The 25,185-nt window shown below is 35.5% G+C and overlaps 2 protein-coding genes across 3 annotated transcripts; both read left to right on the top strand.

Moving 5' to 3' along the window:
• Positions 1-1,801: 1,801 nt before the first annotated feature.
• On the top strand, positions 1,802-14,361 carry LOC146134752 (protein argonaute-2-like). Its single transcript, XM_083394951.1, has 19 exons — positions 1,802-2,090; positions 2,741-2,939; positions 3,582-3,702; positions 4,517-4,698; positions 5,024-5,160; positions 5,970-6,115; positions 6,721-6,884; positions 7,432-7,567; positions 7,677-7,778; positions 8,429-8,497; positions 8,836-8,955; positions 9,343-9,470; positions 9,709-9,779; positions 10,182-10,341; positions 10,799-10,889; positions 11,454-11,648; positions 12,403-12,639; positions 13,457-13,656; positions 14,058-14,361. Exons 1-19 carry the CDS (start codon positions 1,895-1,897, stop codon positions 14,173-14,175), a joined length of 2,772 nt encoding a protein of 923 aa, XP_083251077.1. The 5' UTR covers positions 1,802-1,894; the 3' UTR covers positions 14,176-14,361.
• Positions 14,362-16,310: 1,949 nt separating this feature from the next.
• LOC146134751 (uncharacterized) lies at positions 16,311-19,000 on the top strand. 2 transcript variants are annotated; one of them, XM_083395914.1, is made up of 3 exons: positions 16,311-16,521; positions 17,524-17,608; positions 18,767-19,000. In XM_083395914.1, exons 1-3 carry the CDS (start codon positions 16,419-16,421, stop codon positions 18,921-18,923), a joined length of 345 nt encoding a protein of 114 aa, XP_083252040.1. In that variant the 5' UTR covers positions 16,311-16,418; the 3' UTR covers positions 18,924-19,000. The 2 variants fall into 2 exon arrangements, with proteins under 2 accessions (XP_083252040.1, XP_083252039.1); XM_083395913.1 differs by having other exon boundaries at positions 18,755-19,000.
• The last annotated feature ends 6,185 nt before the right edge of the window (positions 19,001-25,185 follow it).

Genomic DNA, 25,185 nt, shown 5'->3' with positions numbered 1-25,185 from the left:
TTTCGCTCGCCATTTTTGCATGCTATTTCTCTTCATGTCCCACAGCTTTCGGACATGCACCCAAACCAAATCCTAATATCAATCTTCCAGATCTCTTTTCCAATTAATGAACAACCCTTCCTACGTCTGGCTTGTTCATTGGAAGGGGAATTCTGTAGCATATAGCCTACTTTTACGTCACTATACACGTGATCATTGTCCACTGACGTGTGACCGCCGCACCTAGCGAATTGCTTTTCCGCATTTGACAATTCATTCTACTTTATACGTCTTACTGATTAGCGGCTTGAATCACCGCTCTGTTTATCGCTGTATTTCTGAGATTTGTGAATATACTCTAAGAGCAACTATCTACTGAGTGGATTGTCTTTGCTTAGAGTACAAGAAGTTAAGGACAGGTATTCTAGCGGCCTGCTCCTTTGGAGTCGGATTAAGAACTTGTAAGAGACTTAGGCAGCCGTCGGCCCTCGTCTATAGGGTCAGCAGCCTTCTTATAGCTCCCAACTATCCCTCTACGCTTCATTATTTGTAATTAAAGAACCAGTATAATTATTATTATTTTTTTTGAATCAGTATTTTGAAGTGACATTTTGTAATAAATGATATTCACTACTGCCATCTAGCGGTCGCAATTAATAATTTTATATCGCCGCTAGTGATTAACAAAAGTTTTGTTAACTTGCGTTGTTGTTTTTGATAATACAACTCTGTACTTCTCCTTGTTTCTCTACATTCGTTTTTAAACCAAAAAAAACGAGTAGAAGAAGTGTAACTTAAAGATTTAAAATTAATTTTATTATTAAATCATTCTCGTTTATTATAAAAAAAAACAATAAACCAGATTTATTTAATTAGTCTCACTAGAAAACAATCATTTAGCCTAAGAATGTCTGCTTTAGTTCGGTAAACATAATTTTATCACAAATTAGACCAAACTTTGTCGTTTTTTCCGCAATGAGATTCCAATTCGATGACGTAATAAACCGTTGCCACATGATGTCGGAGCGAGGCTGGTTGGAGTCTAGAGGAGACCTTTGTCGCAAAAAAACGGTTGAGATCTTGTTTGTGGAAACGAAAGGGCGTAACTTTTGTGATTCTTATTGCGCGATATCGCTGTCAATTTCACCACAAATGTTCGATTTAAAAGCAGTTTAAATAAAGATGATGTTTTGTAAGTTGTTGGCGGTTCAAACAGTTGCTTTATACCGAAATTTGTGAATTATGTAGATTTTTAACGTGGCTTTCAAAAGCTGGTTGTCTTTATGTATTTTTGTGAGGTTAACTCACCTATTTTTTTTAGAAATATATTGCGTCTCTATAGGATCAACATAATTTGACTAAAAGTTAAAAATTGCACTTTAAAGTACAGTAATTCTAAATTAATGAATTTTCGTTTAAACGATGACATATTAACTGAAATAAATGACCTTTAATTTTAGAAATATATATAAAACGATTTGGCGCTCTTTCACTTATGAACGTAAAAGTTATGCAAAAAACAAAATAATACCGCATACCGCAACGCATATTGTTTGGGTTAGCGTTTAGGTGAGGGTGGGTCAAGTAATATTATGTTTATTATTAATAATAACTTGACCCACCCTCACCCAAAAGCTAACCCGCACCTTAACCCAAACAATATGTGTTGTGGTATGCGGCATTTGAATAAAGTTTTTTTTTATAAATTTTTACGTACAATAGTGAAAGAGTGCCAACAATTTTGTAGTTTCTTCAAACTAAAAAAAAGCTTGCACAAAAAAATCCAATCAATGTTTCCTTTCTATTTTCACAGAACCAAAAAACGCGAATTTGTTTTTAATTTCTCTTTTTTACCCACCTTCGCAACAGTACTGACGGTTTCCGCCAGTGCCTTGCCATTTGACGACTCCTGTGCATGAAGTATACGGAGAACAACAACTCGAGCAGTCCGATGTTTCCCAACCAGCAAGGGCAGCAGGGCCAGCCCATGATCCCCCAGTATGGAGCCCTTGGGGGGATTCCACAGGCCCAGCCACCGGCCCAGGGCGCACCCCCTGCCGTGATGGCCACGCCCCCCCAAGTTCCGGTCATGATTCCACCGACTGGAAGGGGTAAGTGAAAAAACTAACTTTTGTCTTGTGTTCCGAAATATATTTTTAACCTGGTGTGCCTGATAAACTGAACTTTTTCTTGGAATTTAAATTTTTACTTTCTTGCGAGGAATCTGTTTATATTACTCATTAAAAAAAGTTTGGTTAAGTGTCATCTACTGGTGTATGGTTTTGTATTATTTGCAAACATGTATCTTGTGCAATTATAAAACTGTGTAAACTTTAAACTAAAAACTATTTTGTTGCAAAGCTTGTAAACAAGAAAAAGACTATTATGCAAAATCTGTAAGCAAAACTATTATTTTGTTTCATTTTAGCCATAAGGTATGTTTTTTATTGTAAACTAGGTATTTTTCGGCTGCCAAAAAAATGCATTGTAACTCTTCGTTCCTAAAAAATAAGATTTTCGGGTTAAAAATAGGTAATTCAGCCACAAATATTCATGTCTCAAAATCTTTTTTTTTCACATAAATATTCGCACATCAGTTTATTCACAAGCGAAAAAAACAATGTTTTTGCTCAACAACAATTGCTAACTAAAATTGCATTTTATTCTGCCATAATAAAGTTAGGAATTTTTTGGTTGCAAAACTGTTTTTTTTTTACATGTTATTATCACAAAAGTATTTACCATATTTTTGCATGTTCAGCGATGATGGACCCTCGGTTCCCCCTTGCTGCGCCGACCTTCGATGTTGACTTCCACGCCCCCCCTCGACCCAACCAGGGGCAGGTCGGTAAACCCATCTGGCTCAAAGCCAACTATTTTAAAGTGACGATACCGAACGGCGATATTCACCATTACGACATAGACATCAAACCAGACAAGTGTCCGCGCAGAGTCAACAGGTAATTAATTAAACTTTGTAATGGTTTATACAACTTTATATTTTGTTGTTCCGGTTTTCAGTATACATCTGTGTGGAGCCTTTATTAGGTTTTTGCAAAACACTGAAAAGATGAAAAGAGTTAATCTATCTCTATTAAAAACATATTTTTCTTTGATTTATGAATTATGTGTTGCTAATTTACAATCACACACTTAGTACAAAGGCTGTATGTATGTGATATACTTGTTGACTGCTACTTAAAGCAGCTGTCCAATTTATTAGAATCTGCTTACTACAAAACTACTGAGCATTGTGTGTTCTAGATTAAGTACTTTAAGTTTGTTGGGCATTTCTAAAAATTAATTTTTAAACCAAGTATAACCATTTTTAAATACAATTAAGCATGAAACATCAAATAAACGAAACAAATTTTTTTTTATATTGCATTCGAAACAAATTTTTTTTAAACGAAACAAATTTTTTTATATTGCATTCGAAACGAATTTTTTTTATATTGTATTCCAAAATTTAAAATGTATATATGCAAATTTAAAAGAACACCAAAATTAGGAAATTGAACGACGTCCTTGCATGCATTATGCATTTATGTTTGGCATGTGTAACCTTGTTTGAATTACTGACTATTAATGTTGTGTTACAGAGAAATCATTAATACAATGGTGGAGAATTTCCGCACTGCCATTTTTCAAGACAGAAAACCAGTGTTTGATGGAAGAAAGAATCTTTACACCGCACAACCCTTGCCAATTGATAAACAAAAGGTAATTTCTGCCTAAAAAGTGTGATAAAGTTATTTTTTTTCAATACAACAGAATTTTTTTCTGTTTTTCTTATCATATTGTCACTACAACATTTTTCAAATTAGTGGCAGTTGTTCTTTTATTTAAACCTAAAAAGTATTTCTCTATTATAAATTTTATTTATTTACATTTGATAATCACCAAAATTGATTCCAGCTGTTAGCAAATATTTTTTTTAATTTTTTTTTTTTTTATTATTATGTTACTACAACATTTTTTAAAACAGTGGTGGTTTTAATTAAAAACAGTGTTAGTTTTAATTTTTTTTTTATACATTGTAGTTTTTATAGTTGGTGAGACTATTTCACACTTACACAATTTAAAAGTATTATTCTTGCAATTTCTTACTTCAATTAATCTCGTGTTACAGTGTACAGTAATCGCCTACCAACATATAACATTGTTTAGAGTCTGTTCTTTACAAATTGCTATCCGGCTTTTGACATGCCTCAGCCTGTAACCACAAAACCATTGTTTCCAATTTGCTACTCTTTGTAATTTTATGCCTAGACATAAAACCACCAATGTATTGTAAAATTACAAATGAACACAGTTCTTACTAATCTTGAAATTTAGTATAGATTTTTTTATATATAAGTTTAGTCAAAAAGTTTAATTTATGACCATTAAAATAGGTAAAATAACAACCTAAAAATATGGCAAAGCAATGAATTTCATAAATTTCAGCAGAACTCTTGTATGTTTCTTCTAGATTTGGTTAAAACAATTTTAAATTTATTTGTTGTTTAGCTAAAGATCATAATTATTGTTTTAGCTTGAAGTTGAGGTGACCTTGCCAGGTGAAGGTCGCGACCGCACGTTCACGGTTGCGATAAAATGGGTTTCCCGAGTGTCGCTCTACTCACTCAAACTTGCACTGGAAGGAAAAATGCACGGCATTCCATTTGAAACTGTGCAAGCTCTGGATGTTGTGATGAGGCACTTGCCATCTATGAGGTGGGTCTTCTACCACCTATGTACATTGCAAATTATCTGCCATTACTGGCATAATTTAATTTAATCATAACATTTTTCGATGTTTGTAACGTAAATCCTTATCCAGAGCTTAACTGGCACTTCCGTATCCAAAGCCAGCTTATTCGTTTAGTAACTTAGGCTACATATGCATGGAGTAGCGTGAATTTATCACTTCAACAGTAAAATTTATTCAACTGGCATTTGATATTTTGTTTTTTAATTTTCTTTGTTCCTTTTTGTTATTTAATTGTTTATTTATTGATTTTAATATTTAACTTGTTAAATCTTTTTTTATTGTACCCAGATACACGCCGGTCGGTCGATCATTCTTCTCGGCTCCCGAAGGCTACACACCACCACTAGGAGGTGGCAGAGAGGTGTGGTTTGGCTTCCATCAATCGATGAGACCTTCACAGTGGAAAATGATGCTCAACATTGACGGTATGAAACTACTAAGGTGGCCAGCAGAGCACAATTAGTTCTGATGCTCAGTTAAACAGATATTTTGCGATATAATCGCTTCTCTTTGAATTAGAGTACCATAAAACTTCAGTAAAAGCTACACACTTTAATTAATACAGTAAATTCATAAGTGTATGTAGTATGTACTTAATTTATACTAATTATTGGCATTAAAGCGATGGAAATGTTTGTCAATATCACCATGGCCTATGAAATTAATTTTTAAAAACAATTTTGCCCCTCTTAAAGATTTTTTCAATTCCTTTCACTCTTCATATCAAGAGAATTTTCGAGTGTGTTTTTTGTACACTATACATTGGACAAGTGATAATATTAGGGAATTTACCTTTACCATGTAGTTAGGACAGGGGTTCTTAAACTTTTTTTACCGCGGACCCCTAACATTTTTTTGGCCTCATGTACCACGGTAGGGGTACAAAAATTCAAAAATGATGTCATAAATTGACGTCACAATACAAATAAACTTCATAAATCTAAGACCCCTTAGGGGTCCATGGACCCCAGTTTAAGAACCCTTAAGTTAGGATGATTGTTTCTTTTTTTTAATAAGTCACAGGTAGAAAAAGTTTTAGAAGCTCTATTTTATATGCTTTAAAGTTTTTTTTGTACCAAATAAAAATTACAGTTTATATTTACGCTTCCTGATTTACTTTTAGTCAAACAAATTCTTCTGCATTTAAATGTGATTTATTTTTATTTTTTTTCGATGAAATGTTTAATTCAACCTGATAACTTTACGTCAATTCATCCAACTATTTTGTTTCTAGTTTCTGCCACTGCATTCTACCGTGCCCAGTCATGCGTGCAGTTCCTGTGCGACGTATTGGAACTTCGTGTCGACGACCTCCGACTCATCCGTGGTTTAACTGACTCGCAGAGGGTAAAGTTCACGAAAGAAATCCGAGGGCTCAAGGTCAGTGTCAGACTCATTAAAAGCTAATGACTGTGGCTTGCTGTTAATTTTGTAATTGTAAGGATGCAAAATATGTGCATTGTGACAGGATACCAACATTGAAATCTAAAAAGTTATGAAAACAAATAATGAGAAATATATGATTTAATTTTTACGTTTTACATTTATATAATTTTTAATTATCCTTACCTCGCTGTTAATTGACAGTGTATCATGTTTTCACTACATTTTTAATACACTTAATATACTGCATCCTATCGTGATCTGCTAAGTAAACTCATCACTGATAACTTGCCAGGATATTTTACTAAGGATTTTTCCCTCTAAATGATTTTCTTCCCTTGTATTTCAAAAAAACGCAATAATACATATTTGCTCATTCGTTCTCTACCCAATTGCGTTTAACATTTCTCAATACGTTACTCTTGTTTATTATTAACCCTGGACCAAGCTTTGTTGTCTAATGTAAATAAAGAATGATTCTTGTGAAAATAACCCCTTTCATCTCAAGAATTTGCTCTTTATTAATTTCCACCTACCTAAAATTTTATTAAAAGCCCTACACAGATATTTTTCAACAGATAATTTATTTTCTTGTTTCCCAGGTTGAGATCACGCATTGTGGCACGATGCGACGAAAGTATCGCGTGTGCAACGTTACGAGACGTCCAGCTTCCACACAAACCTTCCCCCTGCAGCTGGAGTCGGGGCAGACCATCGAGTGTTCAGTGGCGCGGTACTTCCAGGAAAAACACAGCAAGACTTTACAGTTGAGTTGTTCGTTTGGTGAATTAACATGACTTTAACGATTCCAGACTAAGCAACTCGGTAGACGTAAAAATCACCTATCTTTTCACGTTTTGTATAATGCGTACACTATGCACGGACCTGGAATGTCCCTTATTGGTCATCAGTTGAATTTTAATTCAATCTCATCACTATGCATTAACACACGAAAAATATGAAATCAAAATGTACCAAATTTGCTTAGTGGTTGAAAAATTAACTTGATTGACAGTTTAGTTACCTCCAGTTGTTAATTTACTGTTTTTTTGATAAACGTTCTTTCAATCAGAATCACTGCATTAAAATTGCAAATCATGAATAAAATGCCCGATGTATGGGATAGTCACCAGTACACTAATACCATACATCCCTACACTACAGTACCATGTGCAATATGCTAATTTGAATTGTCTAGTGTTAACACTAACCAACTGCCCCTTTCATTAGGAACATAAAGTTAGGACAATTTTTACCCTGCAAACTAGTGTAAAGAGCCACGTATAAAACTAACCACCCGACCTCCACCTTAGGTTTCCCTTTCTTCCTTGCTTGCAAGTTGGTCAGGAACAAAAGCACACTTACCTCCCCATCGAGGTCTGCAACATCGTACAGGGACAACGATGCATCAAGAAGCTCACCGACAGCCAGACATCAACCATGATCAAGGTAAATATTGCACACATGCTCCCCTGAAATTTTTGTAATATATGTGAGAAGGCAGTTAAACCAGAAAAGGGTTTTGCTCCCAGAGTTTGATTCAATTTTTTGTTTCCAGGCGACGGCCCGATCTGCTCCGGATCGTGAGAAGGAAATTGCTCAGCTCGTCCGAAAAGCTCAGTTCAACAACGACCCTTACGTTAAGGAGTTTGGCATTCAGGTATGCACAAGATAGCTTTAGTCACACAAAACATAGACTGTAAAAAAGTGGTTAGCTTGGACTCGCATTTCAAAATCTCTTAATTATAACCTTGCACAAAACATATACTGTAAGAAAGTGGCTAGGCTACAGATAAAATATATCCTCCAAACCATGTGTAACACTTGATAAACATGCAAAGACAGCTTAAGGCTGAAACACACTACATGAGTAGGATTTTCCATATTTTTTTTCACAGAATTTTTTTTTTGCCAAATCCCAAGATATCTCTGTTAATTGACTGTTTGTGTAACCCTGTCTAGAAAACTCATAATTGTCCTCTGATTTGATCATGAGTTAGTTTTGTTAATAATTGCATTTTTGCTTGAAAATTTTTAAAGTGTAACTTAAGTAATTAATATCTTCTTAATAAATGTATTTTGTTATTCACTTGTATTATCATCAGTTAAACAAATTATCACTATCATTTATTGTGACAACTCTGAACAACATTCCTTTCTTATATTAACAGAAATAAATAAATAATATAGAAAAAATAAGAAATGATTGAAGCCACATAGAGAAAAAATGTAAGCTTTGAAACTATAACATTTTTTTAACTTGTGGCATTTATTTGTTTATGTCATCTTAACCTTGTTTCTTTACGTCAGGTGATTGACGAAATGACAGAAGTACGAGGTCGTGTGCTGCCTGCCCCAAAGATACAATATGGGGGAGATGTAAGTGAAATCTTTCAAGATTTTTAATTTAAATGTTTTCTATTTGCTATGTTTTAGCTTTTTTTCGATATTTAACACATTACTTACGAATCTCACTATTAATGTCACTTTTTTTATTTCTAAGGAAATACCTTTTACATTAATTGCGTTTATATATGTCTGTTTTTATTTGTATTTTACTTTTTCCAAATCAGTTCTTCCAAAATATACACACACACAGATTAAAATAAAGTTAACATTTGAATTTATATTTTACTCAAACTGTCAAAAAAATTATGGTAGAGCCCCTTAACCTAGTTTTTCCTCAAAATTTCTAACCTTAACACAATTTACTTTAGACTCGGATGCAAGCGACACCCAACCAGGGAGTTTGGGACATGAGGGGCAAGCAGTTCCACTCGGGGATCAGCATCGATGTGTGGGCCATCGCTTGCTTTGCTCACCAACGGATGTGCTCGGTAAATATCGCTACTACTCAAGCAACTGATATTTGTTATTACTGTGGAGTTGTCAAAATTTAATTCATCAAATAATGCTTTGGCAAAGCATTCTGTCTTAGTCGTGTAACTTGTATTTCATATGATTATGCACCTTTTGTATTTGCGGCGAGTCCTTTAACATGTTCATTAATTTTGTTATACAACCGGTATTAGATCATTAACACTTTTTAAATTTCATGTTGTGGTTTATTTTGACCTAAAAATGATGCAATTGGCATCAAACGGTTGTTTGTTTTTTTGCAAAGTTCCAGAACCAGAACAATACCAGTTTCGAATTGAATGTAAAGTGTCACACTTTTCCTGTAACTCCAATTATATGTTTCAAAAGATTTTATTTGTGTTTAGGACCAACATCTTCGAACTTTCATCAAGAACTTGCAGCGGATCTCGGAAGACGCAGGGATGCCGATCAGGGGAACCCCCGTCTTCTGTAAATACGCTCAAGGATCGGAGCATGTCGAGCCTTTATTCCGGTGCGTTGATTTAAATAGAATGTGCTTTTATGCATTTAAAAAACACTTTAAAAAATAATACAAAAAAAATTTCAGAGCTCTGTCAAAATACAGTATACATACACTAAAACATACCCACTATCTTAATTTGAAAACTTTTTTCTTCTTGTACAGGACAGTATCCTTTCCTTCTATAAACTATTGTTGTCCTGCATGTATGTTATAAATTTAACTACAACTTCCCACATTCTTTTCACAGACATTTGTGCGACGAATTCCGAGCTCTACAGCTCATTGTAGTAATCCTGCCAGGAAAAACACCAGTGTATGGTGAGTGTGAAGTACTTTTTATTGAATATATCATTTCAGTCGTATCTTGTATGCGTATACCTTGCATGCAATTTTTGCAGTAATATTTATCATTTCATTATTAAAGCATAATTATTTCTTTCTGGAACGTTTTTTATGGATTTCCAATCAAATTAGCTGAAAATAATAAAAGTTTGTCTAGTTGAAAAAATAAGTGATGTATATATTTTTTTCTTATTAAAAGTAAAGTTAACATCCACAGAATAAATGTTGGCAATGCTGCTCATTTTAACTTTTCTCCTCATTTTACAGAAGAAAGTTTAAAAAAATATTCAGATAAATTAGGCGCACAACATTTATGAATTAATGTGTAAGCCATACTTTTAGAAATACCTCGTAATCCAACTTTTTTTTGTCTCATAGCCGAAGTGAAGCGAGTTGGTGACACCCTGCTCGGTATCGCCACCCAGTGTGTGCAGGTGAAGAACGTGGTAAAAACTTCTCCGCAAACTCTCTCCAACCTCTGCCTCAAGATCAACGTCAAACTTGGAGGCGTCAACAACATCCTTGTGCCTTCCCTCAGGTAACCTCAACTCATTTTTTTACTTGCTTATGTGTTTACGATTGGGTTATTCAAGGAAAATTAGTGTTCACAAGATTTTATGTTTTTTTGCAATGTTGCTCACTCTAACCTTTTTGTCAGTTGCAATTCTAACTCTTATTTTTCTTTTGAACTTATATTTCAAATATACTGATTTTTGGCCGATGTGCCATTTTTCGAATTTGTTTACAAAATTTAGTGTTTTTATAACCCTAAAGTGGAACTTATTGGGAAATTTTAACACATCACACGCAGACTAGTTGTTTTTCTTGCCTGGCATTGCTTGCACGAAAATCCCTAATTAATCGACTGGCTTGGTTAGTTTGTTAAAGACTTAACGGAAAACTTGAAGCTTTAATAATTCTAGAAAAAGGCTAACCAGCTTGTAAGTAAATTCATTTTAAACCGTGATAACAATACAAGTTTTATTCTTATGCAGACCTAAAGTGTTCAACGACCCTGTGATATTCTTTGGTGCTGATGTGACACACCCACCAGCCGGTGATATGAGGAAACCATCCATTGCCGCCGTGAGTATAAGATAACTTTTAATAGTTAGAGAGAGACCAGTAATATCAGCCGATAGTTCGCTTCCCACCTATATATCGGCATTGGTTATTTGGTTTAATCGATAGCTGCTCTGAGTCCCTAAACATTTATAGTTGCAAAGTTTAATTTAAACTAGGAAAAAGATTATTTAATACTTAGTTTGTGTTTCCCAATAGTCTCTGAATTTGCAGCTTAAATTCTTTGTTTTCAAGAAAATTAAACGATGTGTCATGGATGGCTTATACTGTTTTAGTTTTTAGAATTCATTTAAACCTCCTGGGTTAGTCCAATTCTTAGTCCTTGAATGGCTATACATTTCTTTAACAATTTTTGGTTTCATTAATAAAAAGTGTGGCAATCCTGTTATATACTCGTTTTTGTTTACCAAGCTACCTTCACCAATTTACCTTAAATTTTTGTTTTGTAGACATCCCCAAAAAGACATCTTTCACTTGAGCTAAATTTGCTAACTTTAAACAGCCTTCGTTGTAATTTTGTTATGACGAGAAACACGTGTTTACCTGGTGACCTTGATTCCCTTCAAGGTCGTTGCAAGCATGGATGCCCATCCGTCGCGCTACAGCGCCACCGTGCGGGTGCAGGCTCACCGTGAAGAGATAATCCGTGATCTTGCCGTGATGGTTCGTGATCTCATGATCGAGTTTTACAAGTCGACTCACTACAAGCCTGTGAGGGTGATAATGTACAGGGACGGCGTATCAGAGGGACAGTTTCAACAGGTAATTAAACGCTGATGTTTTAAAATGTAGTAAGAATATCAAAGTCAATTCAGCAGTAGGAAGCATTTTGAACCTTTCGAATATATTTTTTGTTCATTTTCAACTTTATTTAAAATGTATTTGTCCAAGTTTTATGATAGGTTAGAAAAAAACAGAAAACTTTCTGTTTATAAAACGTTTTATTTACAAGCAATTCTACAACTTTGATAGTTTAAAGAAAATAAACTCTTTTCTTTGTGCTTTGTAGCCAACTAAATAAACTAGCTCTGCAACCGCTATAAGCTTGATAAAATACAACTGGGCAGTATCTTTAAAAAAAACTCTTAGTCTGTTGGGCAGTTCTGGTCTTCGAAAAGTGCTGGAATAACTCTGATTAACAAGATGACTATAACATTTTAAATAACCACCTTCTGGTAAACTCCTTTCTACAAAAGTTGAAACATATTTTGGAAGCAATTTAAGCCAATGCGGACATTTTGCAATTGTAAAATCTTGTTGCAGCAAAATATCACTGGACCCTTTTTTGCCAATTAACCACACTCCGTTAGAAAATCTAACAGTCTAATAAACTGACCACCAATAAACCATTATTATCCATTGTCCACCAATTCCGTACGTTTCATGAAGCTTTTATAGTAGACAATTTACGATTAGAAATCATGTAATTATTAAACGACAACAAAACTTTTGGCTTCCTAAATAGACTGCACTCCCTTAAAAAGGCCACCAATAAACCATTTATTTTCCACCCCAGGTCCTGTCCACTGAGTTGCGTGCGATTCGTGAAGCTTGTACGATGCTAGAGGTTGGATACCAGCCCGGTATCACGTTCATCGTGGTGCAGAAGCGACATCACACTCGGCTCTTCTGCAGGAACCAGGAGGACAGAAGTGGGAAGAGTGGAAACATCCCTGCTGGAACAACCGTGGATGTTGGAATCTGTCATCCCACCGAGTTCGACTTCTACCTCTGCAGTCACGCTGGAATCCAGGTGGGAGAAAATCAAATGTATTACATCAGTGTTTTTAACCGTTTTTTTGGAACGACATAAATATGATGCGTTGTCGACACATTTCTCTTTACTGGATGTAAGAAATTATCCTGAATCAGTGCGATTTTTAATTAATCTTAACTTACAAAGTTACGTCAAAATGTGGTGTTTAAATTAAAAAAACGAGAAAACGTGCATCACAATTGAAAGTTGATGTCGACTGAAGTCTTTATCAGTTAACAGTCATTGAACGCAATGATGATTATTAAAACTTAGTTCCTTAATTTCAATGAATAAATACACAAAGTTACCAACACTAATAGTAACCAACACAAAATAAATATAAAACTTAACTTACACCGCAACAAAAGTGGGTTTTAACAGAAACACGGTCAACGTCAATGAAGAACACGAAGGAGACGCGTTTCTGCTCGAAGCAAAGCGCGCCACTAAGAGCAATGTTTAATAAAATAAAACACTAAAAGGTTAACAGTAAAATGCCTTTGTGCAGTTTAATTTGCCTAAACTTACATTTTCGAGGTGCTGTGAGGCGCACGACGCCTTGGGGCAGAAACGAATTTTCGAAATGGGACAAGACATACTAGAAACGTAAATTATATTTTGTAGCGACCAAACAAAATTACCATTGCGTAGTTGAACTAGCCCCAAAACAGTTCGGGTGAGGGAGTCATGTTCGCATCGCACCTACCCCCCGCAGACCCGCCATGTCCCTTATGCCCGCTCCCCCAAATATACCCTACACCTCAGAGTTGCGCACAACAGCACTGCGCACATATTAACCCGGCTCTTATCCCAGGGAACTTCCCGCCCGTCCCACTACCACGTGCTTTGGGACGACAACAACTTCATGGCCGACGAACTTCAGATCCTGACGTACCAGCTGTGCCACACTTACGTCAGGTGCACAAGGTCCGTCTCCATCCCGGCCCCGGCTTATTATGCACACTTGGTGGCGTTTAGAGCACGCTACCATCTCGTCGATAAAGATCACGACAGGTAAATTAATAGGGTGGCTTTGTCTCAATATTTTGACCATTTTTGCATTTAATTAAACTGCAAACAATTTTTTTTCATTTTACTCATTGGAAATTTAGTTGTCCACAGATCAAAGTAGAATTATCTTGAAAAAAAGAACATTACTTTGTGGATTCCAATGAGAAATACAAATTGATCAAATTAATTTTTTTTTTTATGTAAATACGATTTTAAATGATTTAGTTTAGATTAAAGAAATTCCACTGAAGAGAAATTACTAAATATTAACTCATTTATCTTTATGTAAATACGGCTTTCCACTGAAGAGAAATTACAATATATTTCACTAATGTGCTGTCTAGTTTCCAAATACACATACTAACTACAAGGTTTTTGCTATTAACTCCTTATTTACTTCACAGTGGCGAGGGATCTTTGCAGAGCGGCCACACACAACACGACCAAGACGCACAACTCCAAGCGATGAGCAAAGCAGTGGTCGTTCACCAGAACACCGTCAGGAACATGTACTTCGCTTGATTGTGACGTCACAACCACGAGTGTCCGCTGCATTTTATATCGATATTTCGGGCTCCATGATCGACCGTCCGATCCGCTACCAAATGACGTCATTGTATGTGATTTCCAAGGACAAGTTACTTTCGACTTTAATGTGATATTTTCTCGTAAATTTAAAGTAGAAAGATCTGCAATGAATCGCAAATCGTGGCTGTAATCCACAAATTATCTGGTATCGGATCGGCACCGATACCGCCCAAGTATCGGACGAGTACCGATACTACAACTTGGTATCGGGTATCGGTCCGACCCGACGTTTATCGAACATCCTTACTCGTAACTGTTACGTCATAAACAGAACAAACATGCCAGCACTGTACACAATCTGCTGCGACTGCCGATCTTCATCTGCCAATCAATATGACGTCACTTCTAGCCCTCATTACGTCATCAGTTGCGTGCTTTGCGGCCATACTTGCACAAACGTCACCACCACTGCTCCCTATATGACGTCACAGCTGTTTTTGCTCGAATCAAATGTAAATCGATCGAATGTAAATAGAAAAGCGAATGCAGTGCAGAACTAAACATTTTGTATAAACGCGATTTTAGTGTAAATAGCCTCTCCAAGATGGCTTCTCGCTTGTGACCTTGACGTTGTGCGGTGAAGGTCAAATAACAGCATGTTGCAAATCGCTGTGTAGGTAATTTTGCCGACCTTACTAACTTATCACAATAAAATATTCGATTGTGTGCTCAGCTTATTCTAAACGCTTTTATCAGCCGCAACTTACTTTATTACGTCATTATTGTGTGTGATTGTTCGTTTATTGCGTCCCATTGTTGATTTTATCCCCTTGACGACCGTCGCCAGGCAAAAGATCGGTCGTCATAGCAACCATTCAAATTGACCAATGAGGTTGCTGATCTGCGTCGCACTGCTTGGCTCGCGGGCCTTTTGTCTGGCGACATTGTGACGTCATCATACCCCCTAATTTACGTCCTCTCCCCCAAGGTACTGGGGAATCCCCACGTTTGTTTTGTTACGTGTGACCTTTCGATTGTGACGTCACAAACTTATTAAACCGTCACTTTTTGTATTTTCTTTGTACGCAGTGAACAACAATGCCCTTAAGTTATTCACCCCCAACTATTAACCCCCTTTTTCGATTTCACCCCTATCCCATGTTTTTTAGTAATTCCCATCCTCTCCGTACTTGCCCCTATTTACCCACCCTTATACATACACCAAGGTTTTGTGCTATTTGTATTTATTTAGGGTCGTTTGTAGATAAAGACCAACGACAACATTAGCTGTGATGTAGATAATGGTCGCCTTATGACGTAACAACAATAACAATGGCGTATCCCGGAGTGTATAGAAGAATGTAGCATGGTATGCAGAAATCGAATGACTTTGTCCATATTATACAAAATAAAAAGACAAAATTGTGTATAAAACTGTGTGAAGAACTGTTTAAAGAGATAAAAGCTTAATAGTGATTCATTACTAGTGTAACATCCAGCAATGCATACATTGGTAAGAATAGAAATGGTATAAAAAAGTCATTTGTCCGAAAGACCAAAGTCCAGTTATTTGACCAAAAGACTTACGACTAGTCTAAGTCAATTCGGTTTGGTCAAAAGATTAAGTCAAGTCATTTGTAAGCAGTGACTTCAGTTGAGTCATTTCAATACTGCCATTTTGATTGTAACTGGGATGCGTCACCCAAAATGAAACAAACTTTTTGTTTGATAACATCAACAGTAGTAGCAAATAAGTCAAGCGTGTTAAGGCGGTGTTCAATTGCGATCATGAGTTCTGCCGCGTAAACGTGTTGACCTTTGCCATTTAAATGTAAACCCCACTGAGCAATTGCTGTGTAGACATTCTCTTTGTTTGGCCAACACTTTCATTTGCTCAGCAGACTGCTAGCTTTGTGTGCCTCGTTAAACGGCTTGTCTGCGCTGATAACCATAGCGACAGTTGGACTTGAGACTGGTTAAGTGTTCGCTCTGAAAGCAAGGAAAAAATTCGACCTACAATAGCAGCGTTTTTGTTGTTTAAAGCTTCTATACGTGAACTGAGTAAATATGGCTGACATATTGAATTTCATCCTGCTGTGAGTCACCTCATAATGCCCTTTGTTGCCTCACGATTGAGCGGCACGTATTAACTGGTTATTGTGAGTTTTGTTGATTTTATGATTCCTGAATGTTGCAAGGTAGTTTAGCTTGTAAATTGTTCGATAAATGTTCTAAGCATGTCTGCCTTGCACTGGGAGGCTCGTAGAAAGCAAGCTGTCGTCGACAGTAAGCTGGAAATGCAAAGAAAACAACTTGAAAATGAAGCTAGAGAAAGAAACAGTAAATATTTTGTTTAAATGTTGCCTAAAACTTGAATATAACGTAGAATACTACCAAACTCTATTTGAAAAGTAAATAAGGTAGCACCGTTGAAAACTATTAGAACATTTTGGCTATTGTTGTGCTTGTGACAAGCCGTCAGTTGTCTAGACATGAGCTTTTATAACCTACATGGTTGCTTAATAAGATCTCTGTAAATACTTTATGATTTTTAAGCAGGGATTTTCAAGAATTACTTAAAAATGAGTTGAATAGTCGCAAAGTTTAAGATTTATTTTCTTATATTTCGAATATGGTATCACGCTGAGTCCATGGTATGGTATTTATTATAAAACACCGGGAAATTATCTATATATGAAAGTTAATCAGTTTAAAATTTTCATAGAGCCATGTATTTATTGCAGTTAATTTCCAGCACTGCAATAGCGGCGTTTTTTCTGCTGTTAAACTGCAGATAAAATTATTAACATTTAGGACACAACCCTTGGGCCATTCCTAGCATTTTAACGGCACACTCCATAATACTTGTATCACTGTGTTCGCTTTTGTCTGCATTATCTCCAATTACAAATTTCTCAAGAGATGTCTGTCGCCGAATAATGGCCGCTGCAATCGATGCTATTGTTACGTACCGCGCGAGCCCATTGTGACGAATAGACGACTTTGTACAGCGCTTTGCGATTTCTTTGAAGTTTACAACACATGTGAAATAAAGCGTCAAAAAATATTTTTGCAATTGCATTTATTAAAACTTTGTAATTTAGTATATTGTTATGTACTGTTATTTTTAAGCAAAATTAAATATGTAAAAATAGGCTTATTAAAAAGGTATTAAATTGATTGGTCTGATACGTTTTAAATTAAAAAAGCTGTCTCCATCTGCAGAATGTAATTTTTGACAATTTTTTTTTAACTTCTTAAGCCGAGAATTTTATTCTTTATTCGTTTGTTTCTGGCTTCAATATAAATGCTTAAAGCCATAAACCTACTTTTTCTTTCCAGGTATTTACTCGAAGGAAAACATCGCCCAAGTTGCTGAGAAGATGTCGATCGACCCAGCAACGCCGATGTCGTCACTGCTGCACAGGTAACTACTGCGTCACTACTGCGTTACTATAGGTTTGTCCAAAATTTAAGAAAGTTGCAAAGACAAGTCTTACAGGTATTAAAATAAGTTTCCAATTCTATTGGCTTATTCGTGTTTTTCACTTAAAGTTTCCAAAAAGTTTGAAAATAATTTTGTCGTCCAAGCTTCGCTGTTAAGCTTAAGCTTGATATTTTGGTCGCGGCGAAAAGAAATTGAAGAAAACACTAGCCTATAGTGAGCAGTGGCCAAGGACTGTGCAGTTTTATTGACAAAGTAGCTGTTCTTAAGGCGAAAATGTTCTTGTTCCAGCATACATTTAACGAACAGCAATAGCTTTGGCCATATGATGCTTTAATGCCTATGTTTTTGAGATGTGTGACATATGAGGCAAAATTAAATGTTCCAGGATTTGAGGAAATTGCTCACATTTTAAATATTGCAATTCACAACTCCATATTTTTTTTGTCAGAAATAAATTGGAAAAACTTAAAATTGTATTTTTAGTTGCAATTTGCATGCCATTTGGTTCATCTTTTTTATTTCAAATTACGTTTTCCGAGAAGATAAACTAAGCACCCTAAACATTACCCTTAATTTAACCTCACATACATTTTGATTCAAATTCTTACGTTACATGTCCACGATATTTCGTTAACTTTCGTGTATTAAAAGTTTACTAATAGCTAATGTAAAGAAAATATAGCTCATGATTCGTGCCCGTGATTTCGTGAGTATTCACATGAAGTAAGCCTAAGTGAACAAGGTTGCGAATTCGGGACTCGACGGAGTCGGTTTATTTCTCTGGAGTCGGATTCTGCGTAAAACCGCCTGAATCCAAAGTCCGACATGCGCATGCGCAGTACCAACTTTTAAAACTGATATGGCCGCCAAATGGAAATTGCAAAGGTGAAATATGATATGGAGGAATATTTTCCAACAATGTATTATGAGTGGATGAATTATATGACGCCCCTATAAGTGGATTGCTGAACATCCACGTTATTTCGCCACGTAAATGAGTGGAATACGTGTTAAAGAGTAGGAGCCGTCTCGAAACTGGACGAAATCACACATTTAACCGAAGTAAAGTTGTTTTTAAGCTTTTGGCTTGATTTCGTGAGTATTCACATGAACTAATTGACGCAGTTTTTGTCCAAGGTCTCACGCGCAGCTCGTGAAAAGCAACCGTGAGATTCGCGACGACAAGTGTCGGAAAATGTGCGAGGCCGACAACCGCCAGATGGCGAAAGAGGGCAAGTACAGCGCCAAGATAAAGAACCGCTACACTTCGATCAACTACGTGCAACAGTACTGACGCAAATTGGACGCCATCTTTGGTCCACAGCTTACGCCTCCTGTTTGAAGTTTATGTTATTTCTGCCCAATACATACCGCGCAATATTGAACTGTGTGCTTTTTTCTTTTAACCAGTTTCTACAAAAGTGGCGGAAATCAGGTTTTGGTAACTAATTTTGGGAAAATTAACTGAAATATCTTTTTTTTTCAGCGCTGAAAATAAAAAAATTAGCCAAATGCCTAAACGAGTAATACGAATTGCCCGCTGAGAACTCGTTTAGCCATTTTTTATTCCTAATATGACGTCATTTGTTGTTAAAACAATAGAACGGCGTTGTTTCATTATTAAAGTTCAAAGGCATTTTTCCAGGACATTAACCCAAATTTTAAGTTTAGTTACCTCCAGTTGTTAAACTACTATTTGAAAAAAAAAATTACCGTTTAAGATAAAAATCGCGAATTTAGATCGAACAGCTCTATCAGTTTAGTATTTTACCAATACTACCACTTGGTATCGGTTATCGGCTCGATACGATATTATCGTACATTCCTAGAATTTGCGTTTCGGACTTTACAAGAAAGTTGAAGCAAACCAGTGCTTGCACACAGTTTAAAAAGCATGAAAATACATCAAGATACAATGTCTCTTTATACGAACTAGGTCAAGCAAGAAGTGTCTCGAAAAGCTTGATTTGTTTTCATAAACCTTCGTTTCTGAGGGAAATTTGTTCGCTATGGAAGCATCCTTGTTCAAACAAGCTCGTGTCCCGATAGCTTAACGCCGGCAAAGTACACAGATGTGATTGGAAGTGATTTGTGGCGAAGAAATCACAGAAGATCCTTGGGCAAGAAACACATTTGACACACTCGAGAAAACGCGACAACTCAAGAAACGCATTCCAACTATTGGCATTCTGTGGGCTGAACAACTTTGTATGACCACATTTAGTTCCGCTGTAACTTTTTTTCTGATTAAAAGCGTAGACGGAACTATTTACAAAATAGCTCGGTTAAAACAGAATGTTTACGGGTTTTAATCATGATTAATCTCTTTAACGATATCTTGTCAATAGTGAAAATATTGTTTTTTTATAGACTGTTGAAAAAAGTTTAGCTACTAACTGAAAGTATAACAACATTTCTTTATATGGCAACTTTCTGGTTAAGTTTAATTTACAATAAAAGTTACTTATAATTATTTATAAAGTGTAGCAAAGTTTACACAAACTTTTTGAATATGTACCATTGTGAGGAATAACACTAAATTATTGGTAATAAAAAGAGTGGAAAAACATGTTTAAACCATTCAGTCGCGAAATGTGTAACAACGCGCTACATTATAAAACATTTAATTAAGACGCCGTGATGCAAATAACTCCCATGAAAGTAGCGAAGTGGTTGGTGATTTATTAGCTTGCGTTTATTTGTACAACCTCACTGCTGAATGCACCTACAGTACACTTGTGGTGAGGTTATATTAAGATTATAATGCACTGAGCAGTAGCTGAATAATACAGGGTTCTTGTAACAGAGAGGATAAGTGAAGATAGGTTGTTTCAAACTGCTATCCGTAATTGAAGATGGGCATGTCAATGTTTCACAATCCTTATGAACAGCAACCAGAATTTTGATTCTTAAATAGCTAGATAAACTTTTTTGGTTTAAAATAGTTCGTTTGAAAACTGCTTTAAATGAGTTGTAAAGTTAAAAAAAATTCAAACTAATTGGACAAAAATAGACGCAAGCTTTCTAAGCGGCCTTGTATTCTGATGTCATTAGTGTTTAAGCAGGTGCTTCTGGCTGAAGTTTGTATCGCTAGATCTTTAACGGCATAAACAAACAGTTAATATTTGAATAATTTCGACAAAGCAGTTAGCATTTATGCAGCAGATTTAATAGCTAGTTGTGTATAACTCGTGGTAAAAATGGCGGGGAAAACACTTTTTCCTAATGACAGTGTTTTTTTACGCGACGACCCAAATATAGTTTGACGACCCAATTACATTCCCCAAACTTTTTCGCGAGAATATAACTGATGTATGACGTCACAATGAATTTGGGGAAAAGGCGCTTGCGCGGCAAGCAGGGGTTTGAACGAGTGTTGGTTGAAATGATCCCTCAGGGAATTGAATGATTACTTACAGGCCAATGACTTGTGTCAATTTGGAGAATGTGCTAGATCAGGTGGTTCTTTAAAATGAGATTCTTCCAGAATATTTTGTCCTTACAAACTATACTTTTCAAAAAAAGTGCCTAACAGTTATTATAATGTAGCACTGAATTTGCGATATTGGAAATCACCTTGACCCTTGCAAGATAAATGTCGACCTTAATTTCTGATCAGTAACAGATCCAGGTTGGACACTATTAAACAATCTTGAAAACGTCGCCAACAAGTATATCTTAATTCGAATGAATGATTCAGGTTTATAATGACCAAATTTTTAAAAATCAATAAAAAAAATAACCATTTAGCCTAGAAGCGTTATAAAAGAAATGATTGATTCTAATTGTGGTTTAACTTTGTTTACATATAAAGTCGATTTGAAGCAAAATCGCAGAAACTGGTTTTCCAGAATTTTCCTAAAGCTGTAAACGTGTTGTGAAAGTGGTTCATAACACAAGCGTAAATCTGCTGGAAATTAGTGGCTTAATGTTGCGGTAAAGTACAACCAAAAGAAATTATACTATACATATATTCAGTTGTTTTGCTGTTTTTGCAATTTTTTGTTCTTGTTTTAAAGTAAGAAAAAAATTTATTTATCGTCTGAGTGTAAATATGTCGGGCATGTTAAGTTAATTATCGGTGGCGTTGTATCTCTAACCATCATCAAATACATCAGTTTAGCAACTTGTTTGTACATTTCTATTTTACCAGCAAACGTAGGGCATTAACGGTTGAGTTGTATTTTAAACATCAAATACATCAGTTTAGTAATTTAATCCTATTTAACCAGCAAACGTAAGGAATAAGAAAAAACAAATGTCCACTAGAGGCACTATATCACCATCGGCTTCGCTCAATTCTTCATCCGGGGGAATCCCCTTTGCTGCTTCCCAGACACTCACAGTTCCAAGTGTTTTGAGTTCGAATCTCGCCAGTCGCAGAACTTCGGCTGTCACTGGTAAGTACCTGCTTTATATCCGCCCTTTTTTGGAGCAGATCTTTTTAAACTTGTTTTGTTGTCTTTAACAACTTGTATAATAACTTCGCACGTTACAAACAGCAATCTGTAAAAAATTAAACTGTTGAACAAAAAGTTATTTGATAAAGACTATAGCCACAAAAACAAAGCGATTTCACGTTGGTTAGGAATATGATACTGTGCCTTACAAAAAGCATTCACAAAATTCCTCAAATGCATGTCACAGTTGTCATACTGACCTATTTCGTATACCCTTTGAATACCTTTTGGGGGGTATTGAAGGAGGTTTGGGAAGACAAAGGATATACTTAAACGCTTTAAAATAATTCTGGTCGCTTCTAATTTAACCGAGAAGTTTAAAAAAATGTAAAAAGTCAAGTTTTTATTCAGTTAATTAACCTTCAGGTTTAATATAATACAGAAGGCTGTGAATACAACTAGTTTTTGTGATACCTCGTTACAATCATTACACACAGAAGCCCTTTTCGAAATGTTAAGCCGATGTTAAACAGCACATTACCTTAGTCTCAAAGTTTATTTAAAATAAGAGTGAAGATGTAACTATACAAATGTTGTATTTCGCATCTGCTTTTAACAATGCAAGGCATCAGATTTCGCATTAAACCGCCTTATTCACAGGTTCTCCTCACAGAAGTCGCCAGGGCGGTCTCCGTCGCTACAGATTGTCGCAATGGAAAATCAACCCGCTGAAAGACAGCTTTCTCACCGTGAGTAGCAATGTTAATGAAAAACTTAAACCTAAGGCTGAAAATCAGTGAGGAAAATAGGACGGAATGGGACAGAAGGACGTTCCGGTGAACAAATTATTGCCGGTACACCACACCCGCCAAAAAAAAGCTATTTTTTTTAAATGCCATTGAGTAATTTCCTGTCATTTAAACTAACATTTTAACATTTCACCAAATTAGTGCACGACATCGGAGGACACCTGAGGTTTCTTAAGGTGCTTAATTTTGACGTCACGTTATGACGTAACCTACTTTCAACCTTGCAAAAACACCAGAATTTTGTATTTTTTCCAGTACAGTTTTAATCCATATTTGTTTTGTAAAAATTGTTTAAGTCTTACAAGTTGCTTCTATTCATAAGACTGTAGACAACAAGCAAAAATCCCCAAAATAAAAAACTATAAAATGTAGTTAAAAAACTATAAAAAGTACATTTTGGGTACGTTGTCTATAATTCTTCCTATTATCACGTTCTTAAATATTATTAGGTGACAAAAAAATAAAATTTCAATTAAAATTTTTGCTCTATCAATAAACGTTCAATTTCTAGCAATGTTTACAGAGAAACTCAAAGTACAATAGCAACTTGTTAACTGACAGAACTAACAAGGCTTCGTTATTTACCGCCAATTGTCGTAGTTCTACATCTGATTGTTCCATTGTCAGATGATTTGTCGAGTAAACAATGGTCACTGACGCGTCATAATCAACTTATCCATCTCACCTTTCTTGTGTGTTTACTGAAATGTTGAATCAGCTTTTTAAATGAGGTTTATTGTAAAAAGTCTGCAATTTATTGTCGGTTAGTCGAAAAGGCTATTTTTAAACTAGGTTTAAGGCTGCTTTATGAATTAGTTTGCAAAGCTAAGAGTACTGAAAATGCCTATTGAGTTCAATGAGAAAGAAACTAGGAAAAGGAAAGTTTTAGATTTTATAATTATGCTGCACAGAAAAACCTGGTTCTTAAAAGATGCCAGATTAGCAGCTTTCTTAGGTTTTGGTGTCAGAAGGTTAGTTTTGCTGTAAAATCAGTATGATAGAGAAGATCTTGTGTTAAATTCTAATTTGCAACTTACACAAATATTTTGCAGATGTTTTCGCAAACTTTATTTAGAAGCTTAATGACTATTTTTTGTCCAATAACGTTTCGCAAGATGTTAGTAGTGCTACACATATATTAACTTGTATAAAAAAGAACTGTAACACATTTTCGTGAAAATTTGTTCGGATTTATTTTATTGCCTTAGTTAAGAAATTGATTCATGGTGGATTTTGTGGTTTCATTGCTACTGGATTGCTAATGGATTGACAAATCAAAATAACGGCGCTGGTCTTGAATCCTACCTCAGAGTTGAAACAATTGTGAAATAAACGCAAAATATTTGAGTTAGGGTGTCGATTAGTGTTTGGGTGAGGGTGGGTCAAGTATTACTATATTTATTATTGAATAGTATTGCTTAACCTACCCGATAATCAAACACTAACCGACACCCTAACCCAACTCATGTTCGTTGTGGTTGGATTTCAGACCAGCGCCCAAAAACTTCTACGTTCAAAGTTTCTGGTGGCTAATCATTGGTTCCTTGGCCTTAAGAAAAGAAAAACTTGTATCGTAAATGTATCGTAACTATGATTTTAAACTATAGCAAATCAAAACTCTGTTAAAGCCTTTTGATTTTTTAAAAGACGTTTTGCTTTAAAGCTGCGAAGTCTTGCTAAATATGTTTGCACAACCAGCCTTGTAAGACTTCTCAGTTCAACTGCGCAAATAAGTTAATCCCGAATCAAAACATATTTAGTCACGTTTCGAGCCTTCAACAAAAGAACAATCGCGATATAAAATACGTCACAAAGCGATATAAAATACGTCACAAACGCTATGTAGTGTCGATGTTTTTCGAAGAAATATCTTTTGTGGGAGATGTTTAACACGTTTTTTAAAATAACAACACACGTCAATTATTACAAATACTTTTAACCTTTTTGCGGCGAGCCATGGGCCAAACGTAATTTTATGACGAAGAGTTTTTCCTTAATTTCTGCAAGTTACAGGGAAAATAAACACAAATAAAAAAATCCATAAATACGAAAGTTATTACAATAATATGATTAGACTTTGTCTGGTATGAGCAATCCGCTAAATTTAAAACAGTCCTTCTTTAAGCAAATCCAGAACATTTACTTCGGTTTCAACGTTTTCAAAATCGTTGAAATGCTCCAAATTATTGCTTTTTTGAAAATAGTTTGAAAAGTTTTTTTTTGTTCGAAAATCAATCCATGATTATCACAAATAAATAAATACAGCGTTGTGATGTTCTGTCTCGATCATTTCATGGCTTATTTCACATAAACACCAAAAAACAGCGATAAGTTTGATTTTCTTCAC

The sequence above is a fragment of the Ascidiella aspersa genome, chromosome 8, assembly GCF_963924565.1.
Source record: "Ascidiella aspersa chromosome 8, kaAscAspe10.2, whole genome shotgun sequence".
In the NCBI taxonomy this organism is placed as follows: domain Eukaryota; kingdom Metazoa; phylum Chordata; class Ascidiacea; order Phlebobranchia; family Ascidiidae; genus Ascidiella; species Ascidiella aspersa.
This window is presented reverse-complemented; position numbering and strand designations above follow the sequence as displayed.

Excerpts from the sequence above, each read along its gene's own strand:
- LOC146134752 (XM_083394951.1), top strand. The coding sequence starts at position 1,895 with ATGAAGTATACGGAGAACAACAACTCGAGCAGTCCGATGTTTCCCAAC. Across the intron at positions 8,498-8,835 it reads AGATACAATATGGGGGAGAT|ACTCGGATGCAAGCGACACC; the intron begins GTAAGTGAAATC and ends AATTTACTTTAG. Across the intron at positions 12,640-13,456 it reads GCAGTCACGCTGGAATCCAG|GGAACTTCCCGCCCGTCCCA; the intron begins GTGGGAGAAAAT and ends CTCTTATCCCAG.
- LOC146134751 (XM_083395913.1), top strand. The coding sequence starts at position 16,419 with ATGTCTGCCTTGCACTGGGAGGCTCGTAGAAAGCAAGCTGTCGTCGAC. Across the intron at positions 16,522-17,523 it reads TGAAGCTAGAGAAAGAAACA|GTATTTACTCGAAGGAAAAC; the intron begins GTAAATATTTTG and ends TTTTCTTTCCAG. Across the intron at positions 17,609-18,754 it reads ATGTCGTCACTGCTGCACAG|TTTTTGTCCAAGGTCTCACG; the intron begins GTAACTACTGCG and ends TAATTGACGCAG.